The following is a 24,521-nucleotide window of genomic DNA, read 5'->3' as shown; positions in this document are numbered from 1 at the left end:
CGCCCGGCCGCCTTTCCAGGGAACACCGGCCTCTTCCGGCGGCGGCGGCGGCGGGAGCCAACCATGGCGCGGAAGAAGGTGCGGCCCCGGCTGATCGCCGAGCTGGCCCGCCGCGTGCGGGCCCTGCGGGAGCAGCGGGAGCGGCCGCGCGACTCGCAGCGCTACTCCCTGGACTATGAGACGCTGACTCGGCCGTACTCGGAACGTCGGCTGCCTGCGCGGGCCTGGGCCGACGTGCGCAGCGAGAGCCGCCTCCTGCAGCTGCTCGGCCGCCTCCCGTTCTTCGGTCTGGGCCGCCTGGTCACGCGCAAGTCCTGGCTGTGGCAGCACGACGAACCGTGCTACTGGCGCCTCACACGTGTCCGACCGGACTACACGGCTCAGGTGAGTGCGCCGGTCCCCACCTCCCCACTTCCGAGCTCGGCGAAGCAGCACTGCCGCCCCTGTGCGCGACGTTGTGGGACAGGGGGTCTCCTGCGTCCTGATCTCTGGGGACAAGAAAGCTTTCTGAGCTGATTCCCTCCCCATTTGTTTTTGCAGAACTTGGACCACGGCAAGGCCTGGGGCATCCTGACCTTCAAAGGTAAGGCGTCGGAGACCGGGTTGGGTGGCTGCTGGCAACAGACCGTTGCGCGAGTGCGCAATAAACCACGTCCTTCTTTCCCCAGGAAAGACGGAGAGCGAAGCCCGGGAGATCGAACAGGTCATGTACCATGACTGGCGGCTGGTGCCCAAGCACGAGGAGGAGGCCTTCACCGCGTTCAGGCCGGTGTCCGAGGACACTGTGCGCTCTGTGCCCTACCCGCCGCTACTCCGGGCTATGATCCTAGCAGAGCGACAGAAAAATGGGGACACTAGCACCGAGGAGCCCATGCTGAATCTGGAGAGAACACGCATTGATCCCTGGGACTACCCTCGGAAACAAGAGGCAAAGAGAAAGGCCAAAGGCACTCCAGTCTAAAATGTCAGAGCCCGCAGGCCGACCGAAGGGTGCAAGGCGTTGGGCACCATTTAGATGAAACAAAATGTCTTTGGGTTACACCTGAGAGCTCGGATCTGACGTCCACTTGTTCTGAGGCTCTGTACTGAACAGAGAGTAGAAAGGGGTGGCGTTAGACCCTGCACCTGTGTCTTCCCTCTGTTCCTGTCGCCCCAACACCCAGATCTGACGGAGGGGGCCACACTGGAGGCGGCTGCTGCTGGGGGAAAGCTGAAAGAGCAGGGCTAGTGGGTGTGGAGCCCCCGCGCTGGCACCTGTCATTTCCAGGCTGGCTCCCCTTCCTCATAACGGGTTGCCTCAGCTGGGACCCAGATAGAAGCTGTGAACGCGAATAAAGTCAACTGAAGTAACGCTGGTTTGTAGTACCTTCGAGTTTGGGGGACCATGGCTGGTTGTCTCCTGGAGAGTGGGGTGAAAAAAGCTGACATCGCGGTGAATCTGGCTCGGTGGATGGGAACACCTGAGCGGATTGGGGGGAAGGGGTACAGATGCAGCCGTCGCAGAAAGGTCTGGGGGCCCCGTGGCCGCAGAGATTCTGGGGTGAGCGTGGACAAGGCACGGCCTCACCGCATAGTCCGCGTTCCGTCAGCCCCCACCCTCGCCGCACCCACGGAGGCAGCCGCGCCAGGGGGCCGGGAACGAGGGGATTCGGGCTGCGGCCCCTTTAAACACAAGCCCCGCCCCCTCCAGTCTGCGCTCCGCTTCAGTCGCCGTCGCCATCATGATCTGTTTGGTGCTGACCATCTTCGCCAACCTCTTCCCCGCGGGTGAGCGGCGCGGCCGGGGCCGGGGGTTGAGCCGGGCCGGGCCAGGTGGGGTGGGGCTGCGGGCGGGCCTGACGCGCGCGGTCCCGCGGGTCCCGCAGCCTGCTCCGGCGTGCACGAGCGCACCTTTCTGGCGGTGAAGCCCGACGGCGTGCAGCGGCGGCTCGTGGGAGAGATCGTGCGGCGCTTAGAGAGGAAGGGCTTCAAGCTGGTGGCGCTGAAGCTGGTGCTGGTAGGGGCGGCGGCGGGGGGGCGCGGGGGTGGCGTGGGCGCGGGGGGGGACCCGGCGGGACGGGAGGGGGCGGGGCCCTGGAGCTCGCGAGCCGGCCCCCTCCCTCCGCAGGCCTCCGAGGAGCTGTTGCGCGAACACTACGCCGAGCTGCGCGAGCGCCCTTTCTACGGCCGCCTGGTCAAGTACATGGGCTCCGGGCCGGTGGTGGCCATGGTGAGTGCCGGAGGGCGGGCGGCGCGCTGACCCCGCCCCGACCGCGCGCTGACCCCGCGTCGCCGTCCCCGTCCGCAGGTGTGGCAGGGTTTGAACGTCGTGCGCATCTCGCGGGCTCTCATCGGAGCCACGGATCCTGCGGACGCGCCTCCCGGCACCATCCGCGGGGATTTCTGTATCGAGGTCGGCAAGTAAGGCCGGCCCCCGGCCCTCGGGACGTTCTTAGCGCGCGTCGCAGCTCCCCTCACTGGGCTGCGTGGGACTCCTGCCCGCGCTGACACACGCCTCTCCCACGCAGGAACGTGATTCATGGCAGCGATTCTGTGGAGAACGCCCGCCGTGAGATAGCGCTCTGGTTCCGCCCCGAGGAGCTCATGTGCTGGGAGGACAGCACGGAGCATTGGCTGTATGAGTAGTGGAGCCGCGGGGACCCGGCCTCCTGCAGCGGCAGAGGACCCAAGGCCAGAGGACCCAAGGCCGGGTGCCCGGGGCCTCTAGGGCAGACGTGCTGCAATAGGTTGTGGCTCACTTGGCACCCTCCAGGCCCCGGAGGTGGTGCTCAGAACACCCCTTCTGTGACAGGTATCACAGGATCCCTTCAGGACCTCCCACAGGGCAGGTGGGTCTGCCCAGCCCGGCATGCGACTGTTTGGAAAATGCCTGGAAATGTACCAGGGCACCAACCCTGGCACTGAGCTTGCTCCAGCATTTCTTTTTCTAATAAACTGAAGAAAACCCTTGTACTCACTCATGTTGGTTTGGGGTACCATGTTAAGACATTTATTACATACAGAGCAGATACACGGGTTTGCTTGCAGGGCCAAAGCCTGAGGAGAATTGTCACCCAGCCCCTTCTCCCAGCTGCACCCACCCCAGATAACCCCCGAGTCATTCATGGCCCCGTGGGAACAGACAAAGGACTTGACGGACATCACAGTGGACAGTGGCAGGGCGGTGGGGAGAAGCCTGCAGCGGCATGTGACTGCAGTGGTGTCTGGCTGGGCTGTGGGGTGGCTGCCCGAGATCTGTGCTTCTCTGGTGGGAGGTGGGTGGACGGCAGGGCACGAGGCTGCCCTGATCAGTGCCTTTTGGAGCAGGACTAAAGCCTGGGCAGGTGGGGAGGCAGCAGTCCAGGGCGATGCCCTTCAAAGTTGGCGGGCGCACACTCCTAAGAGCTGGGGGAGGTGGCCCTTATCCTTAGCCCTTCGGGCCTCTGTTGTTAGCCTGTCGGTTGCCCTCAAGGGAGCAGGCCACACCACCAGCCCAAGGCACTTAGTAGTGTGTCTTGGGAGCTGGGCTCCTTGGAGACTGCTTGGCAGGCAGGCCCAGGAGCTCACCTTCCCCATCACCCTGAGGCTATGCCTGCATCCTAGGACTGACCCCAGGAGAGGCCAGGGCCCCCCTTTCTTCCTGAGGCTTGGGCCTGCCCTGGCAGCCTGAGAAATTCACCCTAGGGGCTTCCAGGAGGGGCAGGACTCCAGGGTATGCTCCTACAAGGTGGGTCTTCTGCCCAGGAAGGGGGGAGGGGACATGGGTCAGTGAGAGCCGGTGAGAGCCTGCCAAACAGGAGGATCAGGGTTTGAACGGGATGAGGGCATCTGTTTGTCTTCTCAAACAGCTGCCCCATGGAGTCTGGTTACGTGCTTTCATGCCAGTGCCCGGGGTGGCAGGGATGGGGGCAAGGTCTAGTGGCCGGGCCAGCTCCCTAAGGACCCCCTACCCCTGCGTACAGCAGGCAAAGGCAAGTGGACTCAGGTGGGGAGACCTGGAGGTGAAGTCCCTGTTTCCTGCCCTGGGGATCCAGGGAGTGAGTGATGGGAGCGGGGAGCCCAGGGTGCAGCTGGGAGCCACCTTGGGTCTGTCCCGGCCCAGCCCACCCCAGGACTCTGCCTCATTCTGGCCCTGCAGTGCCCTGGGACTGGGCTGGGGGCCAGCCAGGAGCTGCTGGGAAAAGGGTGTCCCAGAGGTTCTTCCCTCCCACCCACGCCCCCCTCCTCCCAGCCAGACCCACTTTGCAGCTCTCCGCCCCCTGCCGGCCCCTGGGCTGGACCTAAGGTGAAAGCTGCAGGTTGAGAGATTAGAAAGGGGCTGACAGCAGGGGGCAGCCCGTGGCAGGTGGGTGGGGCGGGGTGTATGTACACGGTGGCATCAGGCAGGGGCGGTGGAGGCCACGCCTCACTCGGGGGAGTAGGAAACCTGCCACACAATGATGTGGCTGCGCTCAGCCTTGGACAGTATGGGCTTCACCTGGCTCATGTCCCCCGCGCTCTCTTCCGACTCGTCATCTTCTCCGTCACCTGGGGAGAGCAGCTGGCTGTGAGGGGCGGCCCCTGCTGTGCCCTGGGAGCCCCTGGGGCCCACGGGCAGTGCCCACTCACCTATGCGGAAGTCGATGTAGCCCTCCCCGCCGCTCAGAACCAGCACGTTCTTCAGCTTCTGGCTTTCTGGGTCTGACGCAGCGGCGGCGGGCCCGGGGCTCTCGGATGGGCTGTCCAGCACGCTGCCATTGAGAGTGGCCAACACATTCCCTGTCACGGGTACAGGGACCTTAGCAGGGCAGCCAGAGCCCCCTGAAGGGAGGATACAGCTGCTGCCTTGCAGGACCCAGCCCCTTACCTGGCACCGAGACAAAGAACTTGACGGCGTCACGGTGCCCGTGGAAGCAGAGCTGGGCCTGGGCCATGGAGCAGTAGGGGATGAAGCTGCTGGCCGACTTGTCGCTGCTGTCATCACCATACACGTGGATGACGCCCCCTGGGCGGGCCCCCTCCCCAGATGTGGGGGATGTCTTATTGGCTGGGGAGAGAGAGACCCGGAAGGGCTGAGCCCACCTTGAGGGTGGAGGGTAGGAGAGTGCCCGCTGGTGGGGCGTTCCTGGGGCCCGTGCCTTGGGGCAGGCACCTCTGGCGGGGGGCTTCCTTCTGAGAGCGGGAGGCGGGCCTCTGTACTTACCTCGGAGTCCCAGCAGCTGGCCTCGGTGCAGGACCACGGCTGAGGGAGGCGAGAGGCAGAGCACAGAGGGGAGAGGAGAGAAGCGGTTATAGGACAGGCAGGTTGAGGATGGCTGCGGCCAGGGCAGCCCGGCCTCCTCCTGAGTGTGGCCTGGCAGAGCACGCCCGCCCCGGAACCCTGCCACACGCCCTTTAGCAGCCGCCGTCACCATCTCTGCAGATGCCTGGGTCACTCACTCTCGGTCAGTGGGATGGAGATGACGACGCCGTTACCGGTGCCGACCCACAGGCGATTGCCCGCAATGAGCAGGGCGGTGATGCGCACGAACGAGAAGCCCAGCTTGCCGGTGCCTGGGGGCGAGGGGGGCGAGGTCAGTGCCACCCGCTGGCCCCCCTGCCCCACCAGGCTCAGCCCAGCGCAGCCTCACCCAGCATCTTGCTGACATAGGGCTCGATGTCCACGTCCTGCAGGTGCTGGTGGGTGTGGGCGTGGTACAGCCGCAGCGTGGAGTCCAAGCGGATGGACACCCACACCCCGTCGCCGATCCACGCCAGCTGCCGCACCTGGCTCTCCCGCCGTGGATGGGCGTCAAATGACTTCTGCGGGTAACAGCAGCCCGTCAGCCGGGGTGGGGGCGCGGGGCGGAACCCGCCGCAGCCCACGCTTGGCTCTGATTTGCTCCCAAGGGCCCAGGCTCCTAGGGGAGCGCCAGCAAGTCGCCCCACATCCTGGGCCCACCCCCGGGCCTCTGAGCGTAGGTAGGTGGAGCCCACACAGGTGTCAACCTGACTTATTTCAGTGTGAGGCAGCAGGTGGGCTCCAGACAGACTGTCCCTCACAACCCAGCGACATGTGAGTGTCACTCACAACCTCTGCTTGCCTGTGACCTTGGACAAACGAGTCACTTCCCTGAGTGCGCTTCCTTTGACCCCACGAAGCCCCCGACACCTAGTAGGAGGTGTGTCGGGAGCCATGCCCGCAGCAGGAGCCCTTTCCCTCCCCGGAGCCCCTGCCGCCAGCACTCGCCTCGATCTGCATTGTCTTGGGCTGGATGACGTGCACCTTATTCTTGTAGCCGCACCAGACGCGGTCGTACACAACGGCCATGCAGCGGATAGAGTGGTGCGGGTGGCCCAGGTCCATCAGGTGGTAGTTGCTCAGGTCCCACTGGCCGTCTACAGAGAGCCCACCACACCGGCTCAGGCCTGGCCCGGGCCCCAGCTGCGTACAGTGAGGGTGGTTCCCACCCCGCCAGGACCACCAGGTGCCGCCCACCTGCCCACTGCTGCCCGGCCTCACCTTCGCCTCGGTGGAAGATGGCCAGAGTCCCATCGGCCAGAGCCACCAGCACTCGTCCTTTCACGTGCCTGCAATGGGAAAGTGGTGAGCCAGGCTCAGGCTGGGCCGTGCTCGGTCCTTCCCGACGCCCGGCCCTCAGCTGGGGGTCACGTACACCAGGCTCAGCACGGAGTCCTTCAGCTTGATGGAGTGCAGACACTTCTTCCAGTTGGCCACGGCTGAGTGCACGTACAGCCTGCAGGAGGAGGCCGAGGTGGGCAGGGGGCTCACCCAGGGGGCCCTCCCCCACCGCTGCCCCCAGGGCCCCCCCTACCAGCCATTCTGGGCCCCCAGCCACATGGTGGGTGCGGCACTGCTGCTGGTCCCCTCAGGGTCTCCGCTGGGCTCCGGCTCGGGCTGCACACCACTCGAGTCGGCCTCTGGCCCATTCTCACTGCGGAAAGGATGATGGCTCCATGGAAGCCTGTCCCCACCCACCTCTGCCAGCCTCCGCTCCCCTCCATCTCTGCCCCATCTGAGAAAGCCCACCTGCCAGGCTGGGTACTGGGGGGCGGGGCAGGGGCCGGGTCGGTGAAGACGTGCTCCGTGAGGGGCCCGGGTCGCACCCCAGCTGCCTCTGCCTCACTGGGCCCAGAGTCAGGCACCTCCGTGGCCTCCGTGGCCTCCTCCGTGGACTGAGATGGGTTGACCTTCCCATTGGCGACGGCAGCCACCTCCCCTGTGGAAGGGAGGGGTGAGCGTGGCTGGGCAGGGGGAGGAACAAGGGGGCAGAGAGAAGGCGGCTCCCAGGCTACGGCCCGGGACTCACCCTGGCCCTTGTCCAGCACTGGGGTGTCCCCTCGCGAGGAGCAGTTGCTCCGTGGCACATTGCAGCGCGTGGCACAGCCCACCAGGGTGATGCCGGCCAGCACGCCGTCTGCACCAGAGGCCTCGGGATTCACGTCGCTGTCCAGGAAGATCTCCCCCGGAGGGTAGTCGCTGTCGCTGGCCGCTGTGGGGAGTCACAGCCCCGTCACCCCACACTGAGGAGTCACTACTGCACTCAGGGCTCAGGGCCCATGGGGTGGGGAAGGAGATGGGGGCTGCCTGCTGAGGCCCCCCCCCTTCGAATCGGGTGAGCGTCCTTTTGAGCCCCTCCTTGGACACGCACCCACTGGCTCCCGTGTGCCCACAGTGTGTCCCAGGAGGCAGGTGCCACTCTGCAGGCCTCCTCCTCGTCCACCCTCCCGGGCACCGGCTCAGACCCGGCAGCACTCACCGGGGATGCTAGAGACGCACAGGACGTGGGCATTGCAGACGGTGAACTGGTCCACGACGGTGCCTGGCTGGTTGGCATCAATGATGACCACTTTGCTGGTGGTCAGGGTGCTGGTGAGGATCCACACCCGGCTGGAGGTGGCATCGGTCTCGGGGAGCTCCTTTGCCTGTCAGAGCACGGGGGACAAGGCCGGTGCCCGAGCGTGGGTGTCGTTAGGACCCAGCCTTGCCCTACACGGCTATCCTTCCCGTAGCCAGGAGGGCGAGCACTCAGAACTGCACTTTGTATCTAGATCGCTGGCACATGCTGTCTCACTTACACGGGAGAAGACTGTGGGCTCCGAGCCATTAAGTCATGGCCCCCAAATCAAGCCGGGGCATAAAATGAAGCTTTGAACTGCAAGTGTGAGGCGTTTCCTGCTGCTCTCCTTGCTCAGCCCCTTCCACTGCTCCGCTACAGGCAGTGAAACGTGGTCCGTACAGGAGAGAGAAGCCCCTAGGGGACCTGCCTGCTGAGTGTTTGCCCCTCTGAGCTTCCCTGCCTGCCACAACTCCTGGCTCCTGGGTGCTGGGCTACAGGACCAGGGGCAGCTCAGGCCCGGCCTGCCCTAGGGAGGGGCAGGGAGCCTTACATGAGCCCAGTCTTGGGGCACTGTCCCCAGCTCTCCTCTGTTTCTGGCACTGGGCGCAGCCTGAGCATGCAGACGGCAGCAGACTGGCTTTGCCCGGCCATCAGATACTTCACGGAGAGGCAGCCCTGGCCCCGCCCGCCACTCTGACCTTCTTCTTCTCAGGGGACGTGTGGTTGCTCTTGGCCTCTCCTTCCACTTCCCCGTCGCAGGTCAGAGGGTCGCAGCCTGGTGCCGGCTTGACTCCATTACCAGAATGGTCCTCGCTTGGTTTCCACCCACTCAAGTTGACACCCGCGGCACACCACAGCTGAGAGGACAGGGGCGTGAGGGCTGCCAACCTGTGACAGGGCCATCCCCCAAATTCCCAAACCTGCCTGGACTCGGCTTCTGGGTGGGGTCCTCTCCCCGCCTCTCCCCCTATCCTGTCAGGCCGGGGCTCACCTTCATGGTTGGGTCCTTCTCCACCAGAGGGCGGCAGTACACGGGGACAGGCACGTTCTTCATCCGAGTGTCCTCTTGGCCCCCATTGGGACTCAGCTGCAACCACAGGCAGAGGTGCCGTGGGCACGAGGCCTGGGGCGGCTCAGGTGCGTGGATAGCGGTTCAGCTCCCCATCCCTCCAGAACTGGGGCTCAGGCTGTGGACCCGCCCTGTGCCCCCACCCCACGCCCTGCACGTGCATTGCGCCCTGCAGCACCTGCTTGTACTTGGCCGGCAGGCTCCAGCCGCAGGCCTGCAGCCGCCCATCGTCGTTGCGCACGTGCTCGCGCACCTGGCGGTACTGCTCCCGCTTCTGCTCCCGCCTGGCGGAGGAGGTGCAGTCGCTGGGCGGGGGGAACCATAGAGTACACTGTCTTTGGTGATCCGAGGTCCCACAGGCCGGCCTGCAGGGAGCGCCCGAGGCCCCGGAAGCTCTCCCTCCTGGACCTGTCCTGTCTGTTCCTGGCTCCTGCCCCAGTTGGATGCTCATCTGATGCGAGGGTGGCTCTCCCCAGCACTGGGCTTGGAGACCACACCCAGCACCTGCCCACGTCCAGGTGGCCGTCCTGCTGTCCCCGTCACTAAGGGCCAGTGCACCTTCCCTCCCCCTTGGCCTTCCCAGGGAAACTTCCACGATCTCTGACACAAGGCACAGAATTCTCCACTTGTACCCTGGAACCCTGGAACCTAATTCTTGGTTTCACAATGAAGGAAAACACAAAGTTACAAACAGAAACATATTCCCCAGGAGGAAACCCAAGCCTGCAGGACAGCTTCCTGTCAGCTCCAAGAATCCTTGTGGGGCACAGGAGTGCAGACCAGCCTGGGGAAGGGCCTGAACCGGCTGCTGACAGCAGTGAGGGCCAAACCCCATGGGACTAAGAGGAGGGACCCTGGGGAACTCAGAGGGACAGCCAATGCTCCCCCCAGGGGTGGAGGGGTGCACAATGTGTGCTTGGAGGGGTCACGAGCCCTGATGCCTCGGCCAGGGTCCTTCCACTGGGGGGACGGACCCCACCCCATAGGACAGGCCCAGAGCAGCCAGGCGAGGCAGGTCCTGCTTCAGCACCCCTGGGCCCCGCTTCCCCCTGTGCTGGCCAAGGGGGAGGTGCAGGAAGGGGTGGGACACTCACTCGTCAGGGAAGAACTCCAGGGGTCGGCTGCCCCCCGAGATCTGGCCCAGGGCGTGGCTTCGGCGCTGGCTGAAGCCAGCTGTGGTGGGTGACTTATAATGAATGTTCACCGAGGGGTAGGACCGCTTGGCTGGAGGGGGGCTGGATGAGGAGCTGAAGAGGCGGCTGAAGCTGCCAGCGGAGCACAGGAGGTGAGGGGTGGGCCCGGGATGGGCCTCCTCACCCTCTTCCCAGCCCAGTGCCCCGACTCACAACTGCCAGATGGTAGACTTCTTTTTCTCCTGGACAGACGGGTGCTCCCGGGATGCTCTATAAGGGAGGGGCAAGGAAGGGGCCCAGCTAGGCCACTGCCCAGCCTGACACCCCTCACACCCCGCCTGACCACGCCCACCTCACTAGGCCCCACCCACTGCCCAATCTGATCACACCCATGGCCAAGACCGGCTCTGCCCAATCCAACTGTGTCCCACTCTCGCTGGGTCCCCTCTCACCCCCTTTACTGGGTATCCTCGCACCGGACACACTTGGAGTGGAGCATCAGAGAAGAGGGAATCCTGGGCAAGTCAGTCAGAGCTTCCCAGAGGGGCCCTGGCACACCAGCCCCCAGGTGCCCCAGCCCTACACTAGCCCAGTCGGCATCTCCTTGCCAGGTCAGGGCTGCAGCAGAGGCCCAGCTCCCCTGACTCCCTGCAGGCTCCCACCAGGGAAGCCCAGCACCCTTCTAATTCTCCCAGAAGAGAGGGAGGTGGGGTTGAGGTCAGCCTCAATTCCATCAACGGGACCTCCTTACAGCGACCGTGGCTCACACGTGGAGATGGGAGTGAGTCTCTGGGACCCTGCGGGCGGCTTGGGGACCCACCTGATCATTTCGGTCCACCGCACAGCCTCCTGGAGCTCCATCAGCCGCTCCTTGTACTGGTTGCGCTCCATGAGCACGCGGGCCATCTCCACCCGTGTGAAGCGGCGGCGCTGTGCCATGGGGATCTTGTCCTGCAGGGGACAGGTGCTGCTGTTCAGCCAGCGAGGGGCCGGCTGGCAGGTCAGTCTGGTGCCCTTGGAGGCCAGGTCATGCCACGGGTGTGGGCCAATCCAAGTGTGGATGCCCCGAGACTCTCAAGCAAACGGGTGGGGAGGGCATGGCAGGGGGACAGGAGACATGGGAGTCTACCTGCCGACAGGGCCACCTTCTTTCCAGGAATTCACAGGATACACTTGAGGAACACAGCAGTGACTTTCCTACAAGGCCCTGGACACTGGGCCAACCCCAATGCCTCTGCTCAACACTAACAGGTAGGACTGGTCTAAGGTAGAACCACAGGAAGAGGTTCTAGGGAAGGTCCTGTGAGCAGGACGTGGGGTCACCACGTCCAAGCTGGATGCTGGAGGTTTTGGGGGATCTGCGAGGGGTCTGCTGTTGGCGGTTCTGTGGCAGGACCACGTCTACTCTGCGAAGCTGTGCCCCAGGCCACCACAGGCTGGTTCAGGGCCAAGGGGCCCACGAGGAGCTGCCAGGTGAGTAAGGGCCTGCACCCTCCCCACGTGGCCTCTGCCACATGCAGCCCAGGCCCCACACAAGCAGGCAGGGATGCCGAACAGGCACCTCCTCCGTGCACCACGTGGGTGGGGCCTGGGGGAGCTCCACAATTCACCTGCAGCTTTGTGTCTCTCTTAGAGTATTTGGAGTGAGGGCTGCACAGGATGGGCAAAAGGTACAGCAACGGTTTCGCGAGTGCCTGCTGTGGGGGCTGCATCCCGATGCGAGCGTCATATGACCCCGACAATAACAGCTAATGAGTAGTGAGTGATGTCCAAAGTTCACCTGGGGTGAAGACCTGTGCCTGCCCGTGCGCCCCTCCGCCCCCACACACACAGCAGAGGGGTCGACCTTCCTCAGAACATGCCGTGCACCTTGGTGGGGAGGTGAGGGCAGACGAACAGTCCGCGGGCCTCACAGAGCCTCAGCTACTCAAGCGGTTCTGTCTGGGACAGTGGTGATGGACACTGTTTCCTCTGCCTTGCTCTGCAGTTTGGAGCGTACGGGGCGGCAGCTGGACCGCGTAGGTGGGGAGACCCTGCTCGTGACCGTGCAAAATGCGTCCACTGGGACCTGGGGCTGAGCGGGGCTGGTTGGATTTCACCACATCCCGGGTTTGGGGAGCATGCTGCTGGGGATGCTGTCATACATGTGGGGTGAGGGGGGCTCAGAGGCCAGAGGCATGAGGACGTCCCTCATAGCCCACCGCACTCTGCCCCCAACCCACCCCATCCCGTGCCCCACAGGTTAATAGTGGAATATACCAATTCTGTACAGAGATAGCTGCTTCCATCCTCCCCCTCTTCTTTGGGTTCACGGCGGGCGATGATGGCCTCCGACTTCACTCTGTGGCCAAAAGGAAGCCAGGCAGGGCTGAGGGCCGGCCTGCTGGGCACCTGCCCAGAGATGGTCCCACCTCTCAGCCAGGCTCAGTGCTTTCCCCTCCGTTTCTAGGCCCCGAGCCTCCCTGCCAGTGCCCTGCGGAGGGGTGGCCCCGCACCCCTGCTCACAGATGCCCTGACGCCTAGACAACTGTCCTGCCTGCTCCGGCCAAGGGACAGGACCTCCCCTCAGCAGTCAAGTGCTGCTGGGAAGGCAGAGCCAGCTACAGTCCTGGGCATGGGAGCGCCGGCTTCAGGTCTGGCTCCCTCTCCCACAAACCAGGCACGAAGGCCACCTGCCTGAGGCTCTCCTCTCACACTTCCCCATTCCCACCAGGGGAGAATGGGGTGAGGATCTGCAGAGGAAAGCTATAGAGAAGCGTAGGCTGCTGGGAGGAGACCCCAGAGCTTCCCAGCTGGGCTGCATGGCCAAACCTCGGCTGTTCAGGGGCTGGGGAGCAGAACGGAGTGTGGAGTATGGCGGGCAGCCAGCACTCAATCCTCCCCACCCTCCTCCTAGATAAACATAATGGTGTGAGAAGAGCAGGAAGGCCCAGCTCAGCCACCACGGAAAGGGCACCAAAGACAGGACAGCCATCCCTCTTGGGGGATTCCAGAGAGGAAAGGGGCGGGGCCTGCAAGAGCACAGTAGCTGGGTGGGTGGAGTCAAACATGAGTGACAACTGAGAGAGGAGCCAGAGGCTGAGAGGTGAGCATGCAAAGTGAGCCACTCTGGGAAGGAATGACCTCCCTGGGTATACCTGGCAGAAGAGATGCCGGTGGAACACACAGAGGAGGGCGGGGCGGGGATCTGACTCCACCCCCCACACCAGATGGCCCCGCCTCCTCTAGGAGCCCCGCACTCCCCTCTTCCCCTCCCGGGAGACCCGCCCCCAGCCCTGCTCGCCTCCTCAGCTCCTCCTCCAGGTCCTTGATGCGGCTCTCCAGCCTTAGTTTGGCCTGCCTGGCGGCTTCCAAATCCCCCTTCAGCACCTCCTGTTCTCCCGACAGTTGGTCCACTTTGGCGATGAGGTCGTTCTTCACCACGTTCAGGGCATTTCTTTGAAAAGGCAGAAGGACCAGAGTCCACGTGAAGCGGCATTTACATTAGGTGATGGGGTCCCAGAGGGGTCCGCCCGCACTTATGTGTCTGAGAAGGCACATCCGGTCCAGAACGGGGTGAAAGGTGGTGACTACATGCCCTGGGAAAGGCAGTGACCACACCATCCCCCCCCAGGAGGGGCGGGCTCAGCCTAGTGAGTCCAGGTCGTCCCTGGGGCAGCCACCCATGCTGGGCTGACAAGGTTGTCACGGGGAGACCCTCGGGAGCTACCTCAGGAACGCGCGCTGGAGAAGATCATTCTTACTTGGTTTCTAGAAGCTGTGAGTTCTCCAGCAGCAGATTCCCCACTTCCTTGCCCATCCCTGAAACAAAACGTGCGATGCATTGTGCCTGGTGCAGCCAGACGCTGATACCACCACACCGGCCTCAGAGTGACAGACAACCCCGGGGGCAGCCTACCCTGGGAGGGCTGATGCGGGAGGGGATAAGGACGAGGCCCGACCTGGAGGAAGCCAGGCTGCAGAGGGAGGCCCAGCAGACCTGCCGGTGGGCTCTCCACCCCGCAATGCAGCCAGGGATGGACCTGTTGCGTGCGCACCCCCGGGGGGCCCCAGAATGGCCTCTGGGGGGCACACAGTAGGTCCCCACTGCCTTCATGGCCCAGCAGCCCGGGGCTTACATTCTGGACCTCAGGGTTGGTTCCCCACAGCTCTCTGCCGACATGGAGTCCGTGTACCAGCAGGGCCCAGACGACACCAGCTGGAGCCGACCCTGAATCGTCTCTGTGCTGCCCCCTCAATCTGTCCCCCTCCCAGCACCTCGGCTCTTTCCCCCGACCTTGTGGTTTCCTGGCCTGTCATGAAACAGATCCCTTTCAGAGCTGCCCCCCAGGGGAATGGAGGTTGGAGGTTTGGTGATAGGACCAGAGAAAACAGCACAAGAGGCAGAGAACCCCTGGCCGAGGAGATGGGATGGGGCCATGGCAGGCGCAGCCCTCCACCTGGGCGAGGAGCAGGCCTGGCGTGACCTGACCTGAGGCAGTGGGGTCAGCAGAAGGCAGAAGAGAAAGTAGAGAAGGACAGTGCTCCCTGGGGCCAGTGCCCAGAGCGGCTGACCCAGCTCCTCTGTAACCGGCCCCGAAGCAGACCTCACAGACAGCTCTCTGCAGGCATGGCGCGAAACCCCCCCAAAGCACCAAATCTAATCCTTTGGGATGGCCCCCAAACCCGAGTCCTATTCACTTCCCTCCACGGTCAAACGCAACCGTGAGGCCATAGGCATGCGGTGTGCTCAGCTAGGGCTCCGCCTGTCCCCATTCTCGTCTCTTGGCCTCACATGGGGCCTGTCTCCCCCTTCGATGGGACACAGCAGGCACCGGGCTCACCCCAGACGGGTTCCGGGACGCATCCAGGGGCTGGTCGGCCCTGAGCTTATGGGGGCTCAGAGACGCTAGGGCTGTCCCCGCTCAGCTCTCCACGGGTCTGCTCTGAGGGAGGCTACTGGGGAGGCTGGCGGAGGTCCCCACCCCCCAACCTGCCCCGGAAGGCCCTGCTGATCCCACCACTGCCCGACCACAGAACCAAGTAGACAGCTCACGAAGCATGAGAAGGTGTCGGGGAGACACAGGCAGCCCAACACGGGACAAACACATACAGAATCAGGGCCGTGGCCTTACCAAAAAAATCATCGCGCACTATGGGAGCGGTCCCGGTCCCACGGGAGATGGGCAACCAGGGTGGGAGGAAGGAGCAGGAGAGAGCAAGGGAGAGAAAACAAGCGCGTTAAGCCCGTGTGGACAACAGGTGAGATTCTTTTAAGGCTACTTCTCGCTGGGGTTAGGGGTGGACACAGGAGCAGGATGGGAGGGAGCCAGCTACTCCTTCTGGAAAGTTGATCGTTGGGTTGTACAGATCACCAGGCCCAGAGCACTGGTGGAGAGGTGGAAGGGCAAGGCAGTGTACCGACATCGTACATCACAACCCTGGGGTGAGGGGTGGGTTAAGGACGGGAGAAGTCTCTGCAGGGAGGGAGAGCTGTGCCCTGGACCTGGGACCAAGTGTCTCTGGACACTGTGGAGGCTGCACTTGGGGGGGCGGGGCCTCAGAGCCTCCTGAGGCAAGACGAGAGAGCAGGAGCCCGGCCTACCTGCCCCATGGGGGGAGGACCCCTGAGTTGTACTTGGTGGGGGCCTCACGGGACCCCTGACTTCTAGGGTGCACCTGACAGAGGGGAGACACTGCAGAACTGGGCCTGCAGGCCTTGTCCAAGTAACTGTCCAATGTTTCGAAGGGCTCCACAGAACCTTACAAAACGGCCCTGGGGGATTCTCAGCCTTTCAGAAGACGGGGTCAGGGCACAGCTCCTCCCTCAGATGTCAAGGTCACTGTCAGTGGGCTAGGGGAGCAAACCAAAATAAGCTTCTGAGCAGTAGCAGGCTGGTGAGCAAAAGCACGTGTGCCTTAGTGGCCTGGAACGGACTCAGGAGGGGGCAGGCTGCACAGCCAGCGGTGACTGGAGTGTGACAGCAGCAGGGAGTGTCCCTGGATCATCACTCCACTCCACCTAGACTCCACTGTGGGGGAGAGGGGGCCCCAAACAGACAGACAGGAGCGATACACACCTGAGAACTCCCCTGGGGCCATGTCCAGCGAAGCACAAAAAGACGGGGAAAGGAAGTGACAAAGGTCAATTGGTGACTGAAACCAACAAAATAAAGAAATTCTTATTAAAGAAAAAGCAACAATGATCAGCCATTTCCATGTTGAAGGGCAGGAGAGAGTGTAAGCAGATGTCACAAGGCGTGTGGGGGACAAATCCCACTGGGGGCAGAAACCCTGAAGGAAAAGGAAGGCCAGAACAGAACGGCCCTCAGGCCCTGGGGGGCCTAGAGCGCCCGGCCCAACGGGGGTGGGGGTGGGACTCTAAAGCCTGCTCACTCCCGCTCTATTTCCATTCTCCACCCATCAGGAGGGCCAGCCCTCGACAGACGGATGGTTAAGGTCTGTAAAGATAAGAGTGTGTGTGTGTGTGTGTGTGTGTGTGTGTGCAGATGCGTGTGTGTGCTTGCACATGGGTAGGGTGTGGTGGTGCCAAGGGCGTCCGGTCACAAAAGTGCCCCTCAGAGTGAGTGAGCTGAGTGAGCGAACCCCAGATGCACAGCTGGCGTTGCGGGGACCCCTGACTAGCCCAGGTCTTTTGGGAAGGTCATGCAGCCTCAGGTGAGGGGTGACCAGGACACAGGGCCCCACTGTGTGGGGAGAAAAACACTGAGTAAAAGAGCAGAGGTAGGGCTGGCACGCGTGGGGCTGGCATGTGCCATCCTCAGTGGGTCCAGAAAGCTCTCTGCTACCCAGCTGAAAATTTGATGAGACAATACTGTCCCACCTGGTTCATTTCACGCAGAAAGGAAATGGTATAAAAAGTCACTTGACTTAAATGACAAAATACATAAATTGTTGTAGGAATACAAATAAAGACGTGCACCAATTCAAAAGTGCCCTCTCTGTCCCCTCTTCTTCCTGGGACAACCACTGTTAACACCTGATATTCTTCCTCAGACCCCCTTCTAGATAAACATCAGTTTTTGAAAACCAAAATCACAATCACACATCTTCCTGGGCAACTTGCTTAGTTCCACCAACACTCGCGCAGGACCATGCCCGTGGAAGACCCACGATCACATTGAAAGCTTTGTCGTATTTCTGTAGAGGACTGGCCCATCGTTTACTACAGCAGATATTTAGGGCATTTACGGTTTTGCACGATCACGTAGGACGCAACAGTGCACAGCCTCGCGTGCAGGCAAGGAGACCCTGTGCGAGAACTTGTGGTCCAGCCACAATTGCCCCACATTGCCAGTGGCGTTCCACCGGACGATACAAATCACCTTCCACCAGCGGGGTGAAACAGAGCCTGCTTTGTTTTTGTCAATCTTTTCAGGAAAAAGAGTTCTATTTTCTCTTCATTTTCTTCTGTATGATTCCTGAAATTGAGCGTCTTTTCATAGGTCTGTTGCTTACCTTCTGTGAATTTCCTATTTTATCATCTGCCCATTTTCTGCCGTGCTTGACTTCTTCCACTTTTAATTATGGAGATTCAGATACATATATTCTTAATTTTCATGTAGTCACACCTGTCACCGTGTTCCTCTATGGCTATGGCTACGCAGAGACCCAGATTATGAAGACGTTCTCCAATGCTCTTCCAGCTCGATAACCCTTGTATTTCTGTTAAAATCTTAAATCCACCTCGATATTACTTTTGTGTATAGTGTGAAGTTGGGATCAGACTTCAGTTTTCTCCAAGTGGCTGTTCAACTAATCCAGTACATAGATGGAATAATCCACTCATTTTCCAACGACTTAAAATGCTGCCCTTATCATATGTGATTTCCCACATGGCTCCAGGTCTGTCCTCAGCTCTCCGGCCAGGAACTCACAGAGTCACTGGTTTATTGCTGCCTCTTTCCATCATCAGAGTTTTACGCAATGTTCTGATATCTGGAATAGCCATCCTGTCACCTTGTTCTTTCTCAAAATTTTCTGGGTTATTCTTAAGCATTTACTCTTCTGAATGACCTTCAGAATCCACTCATAAAGTTCCAGAAAAACTCAACTGTGTGGGTCTTTTCTACTGGTCCTGAATGAATTCTGTGATGTCATCTGACAGCTTTCCGTAGCTCAGTCTTTAGAACCAAGAACGGGTCATAATTCTCTATTTAGGTGAGGCCTCTTTTATGTTCTTCAATTATGTTTTCTAACTCTCTTTATATAGGTGTGTCTATTTCTCAGGGTTATTTCTAGACATTTTCTAGGGCTGGTTATTATGTAATAACCTCGACTCTCTTGCAGCAGAGTAGAACGACAGTTGGATCAGCCTGCATGGAACTTCAGGTTCTAACTAAGTAATGCTGGGCAAGTTGCTTAGCTTCTCTGAGCTTCTGTTTCCTCATTTGTGAAAAGGAGATGTGATCTCCTTGGCACAGGCTTGTTGTTAAATTGCCCGGTAGCGTACCCGGCACCTGCTAAGTGGTCACTAAGTATTCATTCCCTTACTCCCCAGTTATGACTATATTCTAAGATGCACATTTTATACCTTAACATCTCTGAACTTGTAAATGGGTTTTATAATCAATGGCATGTTCTAGTTTAATTTGCAGCAACTTTTTTTCTTAGAGATTTCTAAAATAATGGTGTATCACACAATTGGTTGTGTTGTGAGTTCAATGAAATACATGTCTACCTGGGGTCCTTTTCCATCTTTCTCTGCTAAAGGAATTCACAGTCCAAATGGCAAGAGAGGCATGGGACAGCCAATGCAGGCATTCAGAGCTTGAGGATGTCACCACCAGCCATGCCAACTGCCTGAAGAAGCACCTACCTCATTGCTTAGCCAGAGAATTAATGTGTTTCTGAAATTCTAGGATCTTTCCACTGTGAAAACTGTCACAAAACCAAGACTGACAGAGCCACCCCCTGGCCCAGACCCTTCCCCATTTCGCAGCCACACAGGGAACCTCGGGCCAGGTACTCACTGCTTCAAAAGGTATCACCAGACACATGGTGATGGGGGACCAGGTCAGTGACATTTACTCTCGCTGAGCCACACTCTGGTGACAGGGTCCCCGCAGGCGTGGGGACTGGAGCAGACCCCAGCGCATCCCTCCGCCCTGTCAGACACAGAGCAGGCCCCCTGCATGCTCTGGGTGCCTCATCAACAGGTCACAACAGCCCTTGACCTTCCTCAGGTCGCCAAGGTTGCCTGATGTGCACTTGCTTATTGTGTTCGAGGCTCTGGAGAGACACCAAAAGGTCCATCACCCCGAGAGCAGGGGCTCGTTCCAACCAGAAGCAAGCCGTGCTCACGATGGTCACCACCCTGCAGTGGAGGTGCGGAGCGTGCGGTGACTCGTGCTCTGTCACCATACGAGACAAAGGTTTTGGTTTTCAGATCCTCAGAACAAATCCCCATGAGATGCACTGGTTATAGGCCTTCTCCTGAAAACATCGTGCCGGGCACGCCCTGTGCTCGTGACCTGACCCCAGGCGGTTCCTCAGACATTGTTATCCTTCAGGAACCTGTTACACCCAACTGAGAGTGGGCAACTCCATCCTTAGTTACCATTCGGTCAAGGTGGTCTCCAGGTAAAATTCACTAACGTGGAGTTTCTAGTTCTTAGCTTTTTCCTCCCATCACTACATTTGGAGCGATGCCACCTGAACTGAGAGTCAACCATGACCACAGGAGGTGGCCGCGCGCTGAGCGTCCAACAGCCCCTAGGGGCTGGTCACATGGAGAGGCCCGCCAGGGGGCGCTGCGCCAACGGGCGCCGCAGGGAGAGGACAGCTCTGCCTGAGGCCACAGATGTGAGGAGTCGTGAGGAGGCTGGAACCGTGCACTTTTGGAGGGGCCAAAAGTGCAGCAGGAGCATCGGTGACAACAGGCAAAAGTGGAAACGATCCAAACGTCCATCTGTGTATGAGTGGTATGGAAGGTGGTCCATGCAGACAATGGAACATTATTGAGCCATAAAAAGGAATGAAGTTCTGCCACCTACCACAGCTGGATGAACCGTGACAGCATTATGCGAACTGAACATGGCCAGATAGGAAAAGAGGTCTACTGATAAGAAATGTCCTTAACAGGCAGATGCACAGACAGGAAGTACAAGAGTGGGTGCCGGGGTGACTACTGACTACAGGTTTCCTTTGGGGGGTAAAATGTTCTAAAGTTATGTGCTGATGATTGCACAACTCTGAATATGTTCACAGCCATTGAATTGTACACTTTAAGTGGGTGAATCGAACGGTGTCAAACTTCACTCAATGAGGTTCTTTAAAAAATAGCATAGAGGGCGGTCGAAGTCAGGGCTGCCACTCCGGGTGGGACCTGGGTTCGAATCCTGACGCTGCCACTTCATCTCACCCTCCCTGACCTCAGCTTCTTCACCTATAAAATGGTGACACGAACAGCCTAATGGATTAATGGTGGCCAAGGCCATGAAATGCTGGTGTTACTTTGGAAACAGGGGCAGTGCAGTGGGTTCCCTCCCCTCCCCGCCTCCCATCTCCCACCCCTCGCTGGCCAGCAGAGGGCGTCAGACTCCCTCCAGGGCTCCTGGGCTGCAGCAGGAACGCCCAGCGGGGCCCGCAGACCCCGACCTGGCGTCCGCAAATGTCACCTGCTTGTGTGCTTTTCTAGGGAGGAGGCTTTTATCTATTTATCAAATTCCGCAAAGTTCACGAGCTCATCACAACCTGCTATGTCAGATCTCAGCACACACGAGACTCTCTCTCCCGAGAGGTGCCATCCCAGGACCTGCTCTCCAGTGCCGCCCTCGGCAGGCCCTCCAAGTGTGGCCCAGGCTACAAGGCACTCCTCCGGGGACTCCGTGTGGCGACTATGTGACAACCTTGAGCCCGGTGCCTTCTACCTCTGCCAACCTGTGGCCTTCCCATGGCCACAGCCAGCCCAGTAGGTACAACTGTCTGACGTCACAGCCGGGCCTCCTGGTGTGAGCACAAAGCCAAGGGAGGCACTCTCTGGGGAAGCCATGTGTTGCCAGCCCTCAAGCATTCACACCCTTCACCCTGGGGTTCTACGTCTACAAATCCGGAAGAAATCATCAGAGCTGTGGGCAAAGACGGAAGCCCAGGAGCATCTGTGACAGCAGCATTCACACAGCACAAATGAGAACCAAGAGAAAACTGATTGGGTAACTTACAGTCACACGCGGGAAACAAAGTTCAAGGGTGTCGAGGAATATTGGGGGTCCAGAGAAGCGGGGACGCCACCCACAAAGAAAAGGACGGGCATGCGCTGACAACCCACGTCCCCTGTGATCTATGATACCTGGGAGGGTGTCACCAAGACATGAAAACACTCATCACAGCGTGGGAGGTTCCTTTGGCTTTGACTCTCTCCTGGGCAATTTCTGATATTATTTGATTATTATAGGCATGGATCATTTTTCCAACTGGTGCTGAACGCCCACATAACTATGCCCCCCTCCAAGTAAGACAACCAACTTATGAAAACAACCAAGAGGTGGCCCCAAAGCAAAGAAAGCGACAATCTGCCAGATTGAAAATGCCAACAGGACCCTTCCATGCAGGTGGGGCAACTTGCATGCAGGCGGGGCAACGTCTGCAGCCGGAAAGCAGCTGAACCACTGGAGGTAGTACTGTCCACACAGAGGGGCTGAGCAAGGAGCCCAGACCCGCTCCAAGACGCCCTCAAGTCCCTGGTGGCAAAAGGTCATCAGGGATGATCAGGGAGTGACAGCCCCACAAAGACGAGCAATAACAAGTCTTCCGTGTGAGATGGCTCTGCCTGCTCGGGCAGCGGGTGACAAAATATGGACCATAATGCCGCATAGAGGGCAGCCCTCAAAGACACCGGAAGCGCAATCGGTAGCACCCTGACTTGCCACATGCACAGGGGAGGCAGCTGCCTGGGGCCAGAAGCTGTTTCCTCCCGAGCAATGAGGAGAGAAGCCCCTTCCTTTCTCAGCCCCTTCCTTTCTCTCAGCCAGTTCAGGGGAGCCTGGTGTGGGGTGAGGACCAACAGAACCACCGCTCCCCTGACAACACAGCCACATGTGGCGCCTGAAGCCCACCTTGCTGGGGTGTTAAGAGGGGAGGGAGCGCTGAGCTGCAGCCCCTGAGGTCCTGGAACTCTTCTCAGCAGCGCTTTGGGGACGGGCTGCTTCTCAAGACTCAGACTCTGGACATGTGTTTGGGGTCAGGGGCCACCAGAGCTTGTGGGGGGGGACACACAGTTGGGGGCAGGAGGAGGTTGAACCCCACTGAGAGAGTCTTGTGTTGAAACTTCTGACTTCCCGCCTGCCGCACCCCAGGGCCCTGGTCTGGCCTCGTAGCCATGCAGGCGGCCCTCGGCTACCAGCAGCCACCTGGCAAAAGCCAGGGGCTCTGCATGCCCAGTGGCCATCCCAGAACTGGAGGGAGGACGAGGAGCAAACTACACCAGGCAGCTGGCTCTGCACACGCCTCACACCCAGGTGTGGGGAGCTCAGTGGAGACCTGCAGCGCTGACCTTGCCTGGGCACTTTCCTTGCGGAGTGGAGGAGCCGGCCACGCCACCCTCCCCACCCACGCCATCCTCCCCACGCGGTCCTAGCAAGGGGACTGCTCAGAGGGGGTGGGGCAAAGCCGGGGCTGAGTACAAATAGGCATGGGTTTCTTCCTGGGTGACAAAATGTGGCACAACTCTGAGCACCCACACACCCACTGAACTATATACTGTCAGTGGCTGAATTCTACAGTGTGTGAACTATATCTCAATCAAACCGGAACAAGAAGTTCCGAGCTCACAGCTGACAGAGACTTTGCTTTCATTACAAACAAAACCCCCAGGGCGCTGGGGTCCCTTGTGTTTACCTAGTAGGTCAGCCCCTTCATCCACGTCCCCGATGACCTCGGACCCTGCAGTGGACAGCTCGTGGTACAGGGAGTCAGTGTTGATGCCAAAAGCCTTGTTGACGATCCCCTGGGTCGGGCTGCGGGGACACGTGGCGGGGAGGGCAGAGTGAGTGGGCGGCATCACAGGCCTCGTGTGGGGACTCTCCCACACCCCCCACGGGTGCTTGATGCCAACACTGCTTGTGCAGGTGCCCGCAGGGCAGGAGAGGGCCGGTTAGCGCCCCAGACGTTCTCCGGCGAGGAGAGGCTGTGGGGACACCCTCCCCAAGGGCACCGACTCCCACAGTGAATGCCCAGTCCACTGGGCCCCGGGCCCGGTGAATACCTGTTGCCAGTGCGGTCCAGGCGGGGCTCCCGCCCCATGTCCAGCTCGGGGGTGGAGTCGATAATGTCCTGAACGTCAGACCACTCGTCACTGCTGCCCATGCCTGGGGGACACAGTGGGGCCGAGGTCAGGGGCTGCCTGGCAGTTCCCTGCACAACTCATGGGTGCCCTGTGGCCCCGTGGCTGGAGACCCCCGCTAGACCACCAGCAGGCAGAGAGTGTCAGGAAAGGAATCCTCCCTCACTGGCGGTGGGTGGGGGACGTCCTTGAGAACTGTGTGTCCTTCTCGGGATCTCATCGGAACACACCAAACGTCCTGACGTTTTTCTTTTGTCTCTAGTTAGGCTGTGTCTGCTGGGTGACGGCGGGCTACTGTTAGAAGCTGTGTGTCCCCCAAATTCGTATGTCGAAGGCCCGACCCCCAGGACCTCAAAATGTGACCATATTTGGAGAAAGGGGCTTTAAAGAGGTGATGAAGGTAAAACAAGGCCCTGATCCCATCTGCCTGTGTCCTTATAGAAGAGGGGACGCACACACAGAGGGGTGACCATGTACGGACACACAGAGGAGACGGCATCGACACGCCAAGGAGAGCGGCCTCAGGAGGAACCAGCCCTGCCGACACCCTGATCTCTGACTTCTGGCCCCCGGGACGAGCAGAAAGAAACGTGTGTGGTTCAAACCGCCCAGTGTGCGGTGTTTGTGATGGCGGCCCCAGAGGACTAACATATCTACCAAACTACAATCTGTGGAGGGAGCGATCTCTCCGGGAGGGTGAGAGAGCAGTGGTGGCGGGTGGACGGGGGACGGGTGGACGGGTGGCCTGGCCCCACTCCACAGCCCAGGGACCAGCAGGGGCCGCAGTACCTATGCTGACATTACGCATCTCCTGGGTGACCTGCACCTCCATATTACGGCTGTGGCGCTTCTCCCGAGCCCGCTTGCTGTTCTTGGAGCTGGCGCCGTAGTCCCCCAGGGTCTGCAGGCTCTCGTTGAGGGGCGTGACTGCGGCCGAGGGCACGGAGGACGTGGGCGTGTTGGACTTGGTGCCCGTGGTGCTGGGCGTGGCAGCCGCGGAGGACTGGCCGGACTCCGACATCTCATCGTGGGGACACTAGGGCCAAACACAGGAGCGGGGGAAGCTCGTTGGGCGGGTCAGTGCCCCCGCGGCTCCGGGGGAGACCAGGCAGACCGCAGAGGCATGAGGCCCCCTCGCTCGGCTTCTTTGCCACTTGGCCACAATAAAACAATGCCCCAACTGCAAGGGACAGGAGGACCCCTCCCACCGTCTCCTGTCCGGCTGATTTCCTCATGGC

At 60.5% G+C, this 24,521-nt stretch overlaps 3 protein-coding genes across 17 annotated transcripts in view; 2 read left to right on the top strand and 1 right to left on the bottom strand.

Annotated features, from left to right (window-relative positions):
• The first annotated feature begins 2 nt into the window (after positions 1–2).
• MRPS34 (mitochondrial ribosomal protein S34) lies at positions 3–1,350 on the top strand. The gene is made up of 3 exons (XM_033101361.1): positions 3–384; positions 541–583; positions 669–1,350. The coding sequence occupies exons 1-3, from the start codon at positions 64–66 to the stop codon at positions 959–961; spliced, it is 657 nt and encodes a 218-aa protein (XP_032957252.1). The 5' UTR covers positions 3–63; the 3' UTR covers positions 962–1,350.
• A 34-nt stretch (positions 1,351–1,384) lies between these two features.
• NME3 (NME/NM23 nucleoside diphosphate kinase 3) lies at positions 1,385–2,957 on the top strand. The gene is given in 6 exon segments (XM_033101357.1): positions 1,385–1,456; positions 1,458–1,767; positions 1,866–1,996; positions 2,108–2,209; positions 2,288–2,400; positions 2,508–2,957. Coding segments are annotated over 6 exon segments (846 nt in total). The 3' UTR covers positions 2,626–2,957.
• A 9-nt stretch (positions 2,958–2,966) lies between these two features.
• The window catches only part of MAPK8IP3 (mitogen-activated protein kinase 8 interacting protein 3), a 44,975-nt gene continuing 23,420 nt past the window's right edge, over positions 2,967–24,521 (bottom strand). For 9 of the 15 annotated variants that reach the window (XM_033101332.1, XM_033101341.1, XM_033101333.1 and 6 more), the window contains 27 exons: positions 24,073–24,319; positions 23,206–23,308; positions 22,839–22,957; positions 16,061–16,072; positions 15,116–15,133; positions 13,745–13,802; positions 13,285–13,437; positions 12,261–12,342; positions 10,822–10,952; positions 10,215–10,271; positions 9,963–10,133; positions 9,047–9,173; positions 8,791–8,886; positions 8,498–8,656; positions 7,719–7,884; positions 7,269–7,451; positions 6,989–7,178; positions 6,774–6,893; positions 6,615–6,695; positions 6,461–6,528; positions 6,188–6,336; positions 5,589–5,760; positions 5,398–5,511; positions 5,162–5,200; positions 4,826–5,005; positions 4,588–4,737; positions 2,967–4,506 (listed from right to left, as the gene is read on the bottom strand). In XM_033101332.1, coding sequence (XP_032957223.1) covers positions 4,385–4,506; positions 4,588–4,737; positions 4,826–5,005; positions 5,162–5,200; positions 5,398–5,511; positions 5,589–5,760; positions 6,188–6,336; positions 6,461–6,528; positions 6,615–6,695; positions 6,774–6,893; positions 6,989–7,178; positions 7,269–7,451; positions 7,719–7,884; positions 8,498–8,656; positions 8,791–8,886; positions 9,047–9,173; positions 9,963–10,133; positions 10,215–10,271; positions 10,822–10,952; positions 12,261–12,342; positions 13,285–13,437; positions 13,745–13,802; positions 15,116–15,133; positions 16,061–16,072; positions 22,839–22,957; positions 23,206–23,308; positions 24,073–24,319 — 3,267 coding nt within the window. In that variant the 3' untranslated portion in view covers positions 2,967–4,384. The remainder of the gene's footprint in view (positions 4,507–4,587; positions 4,738–4,825; positions 5,006–5,161; positions 5,201–5,397; positions 5,512–5,588; positions 5,761–6,187; positions 6,337–6,460; positions 6,529–6,614; positions 6,696–6,773; positions 6,894–6,988; positions 7,179–7,268; positions 7,452–7,718; positions 7,885–8,497; positions 8,657–8,790; positions 8,887–9,046; positions 9,174–9,962; positions 10,134–10,214; positions 10,272–10,821; positions 10,953–12,260; positions 12,343–13,284; positions 13,438–13,744; positions 13,803–15,115; positions 15,134–16,060; positions 16,073–22,838; positions 22,958–23,205; positions 23,309–24,072; positions 24,320–24,521) is intronic. The other 6 variants (XM_033101334.1, XM_033101339.1, XM_033101345.1 and 3 more) reach the window with 2 other exon arrangements.

Source organism: Rhinolophus ferrumequinum (genome assembly GCF_004115265.2).
Source record: "Rhinolophus ferrumequinum isolate MPI-CBG mRhiFer1 chromosome 15 unlocalized genomic scaffold, mRhiFer1_v1.p scaffold_54_arrow_ctg1_1, whole genome shotgun sequence".
In the NCBI taxonomy this organism is placed as follows: Eukaryota; Metazoa; Chordata; class Mammalia; order Chiroptera; family Rhinolophidae; genus Rhinolophus; species Rhinolophus ferrumequinum.
This window is presented reverse-complemented; position numbering and strand designations above follow the sequence as displayed.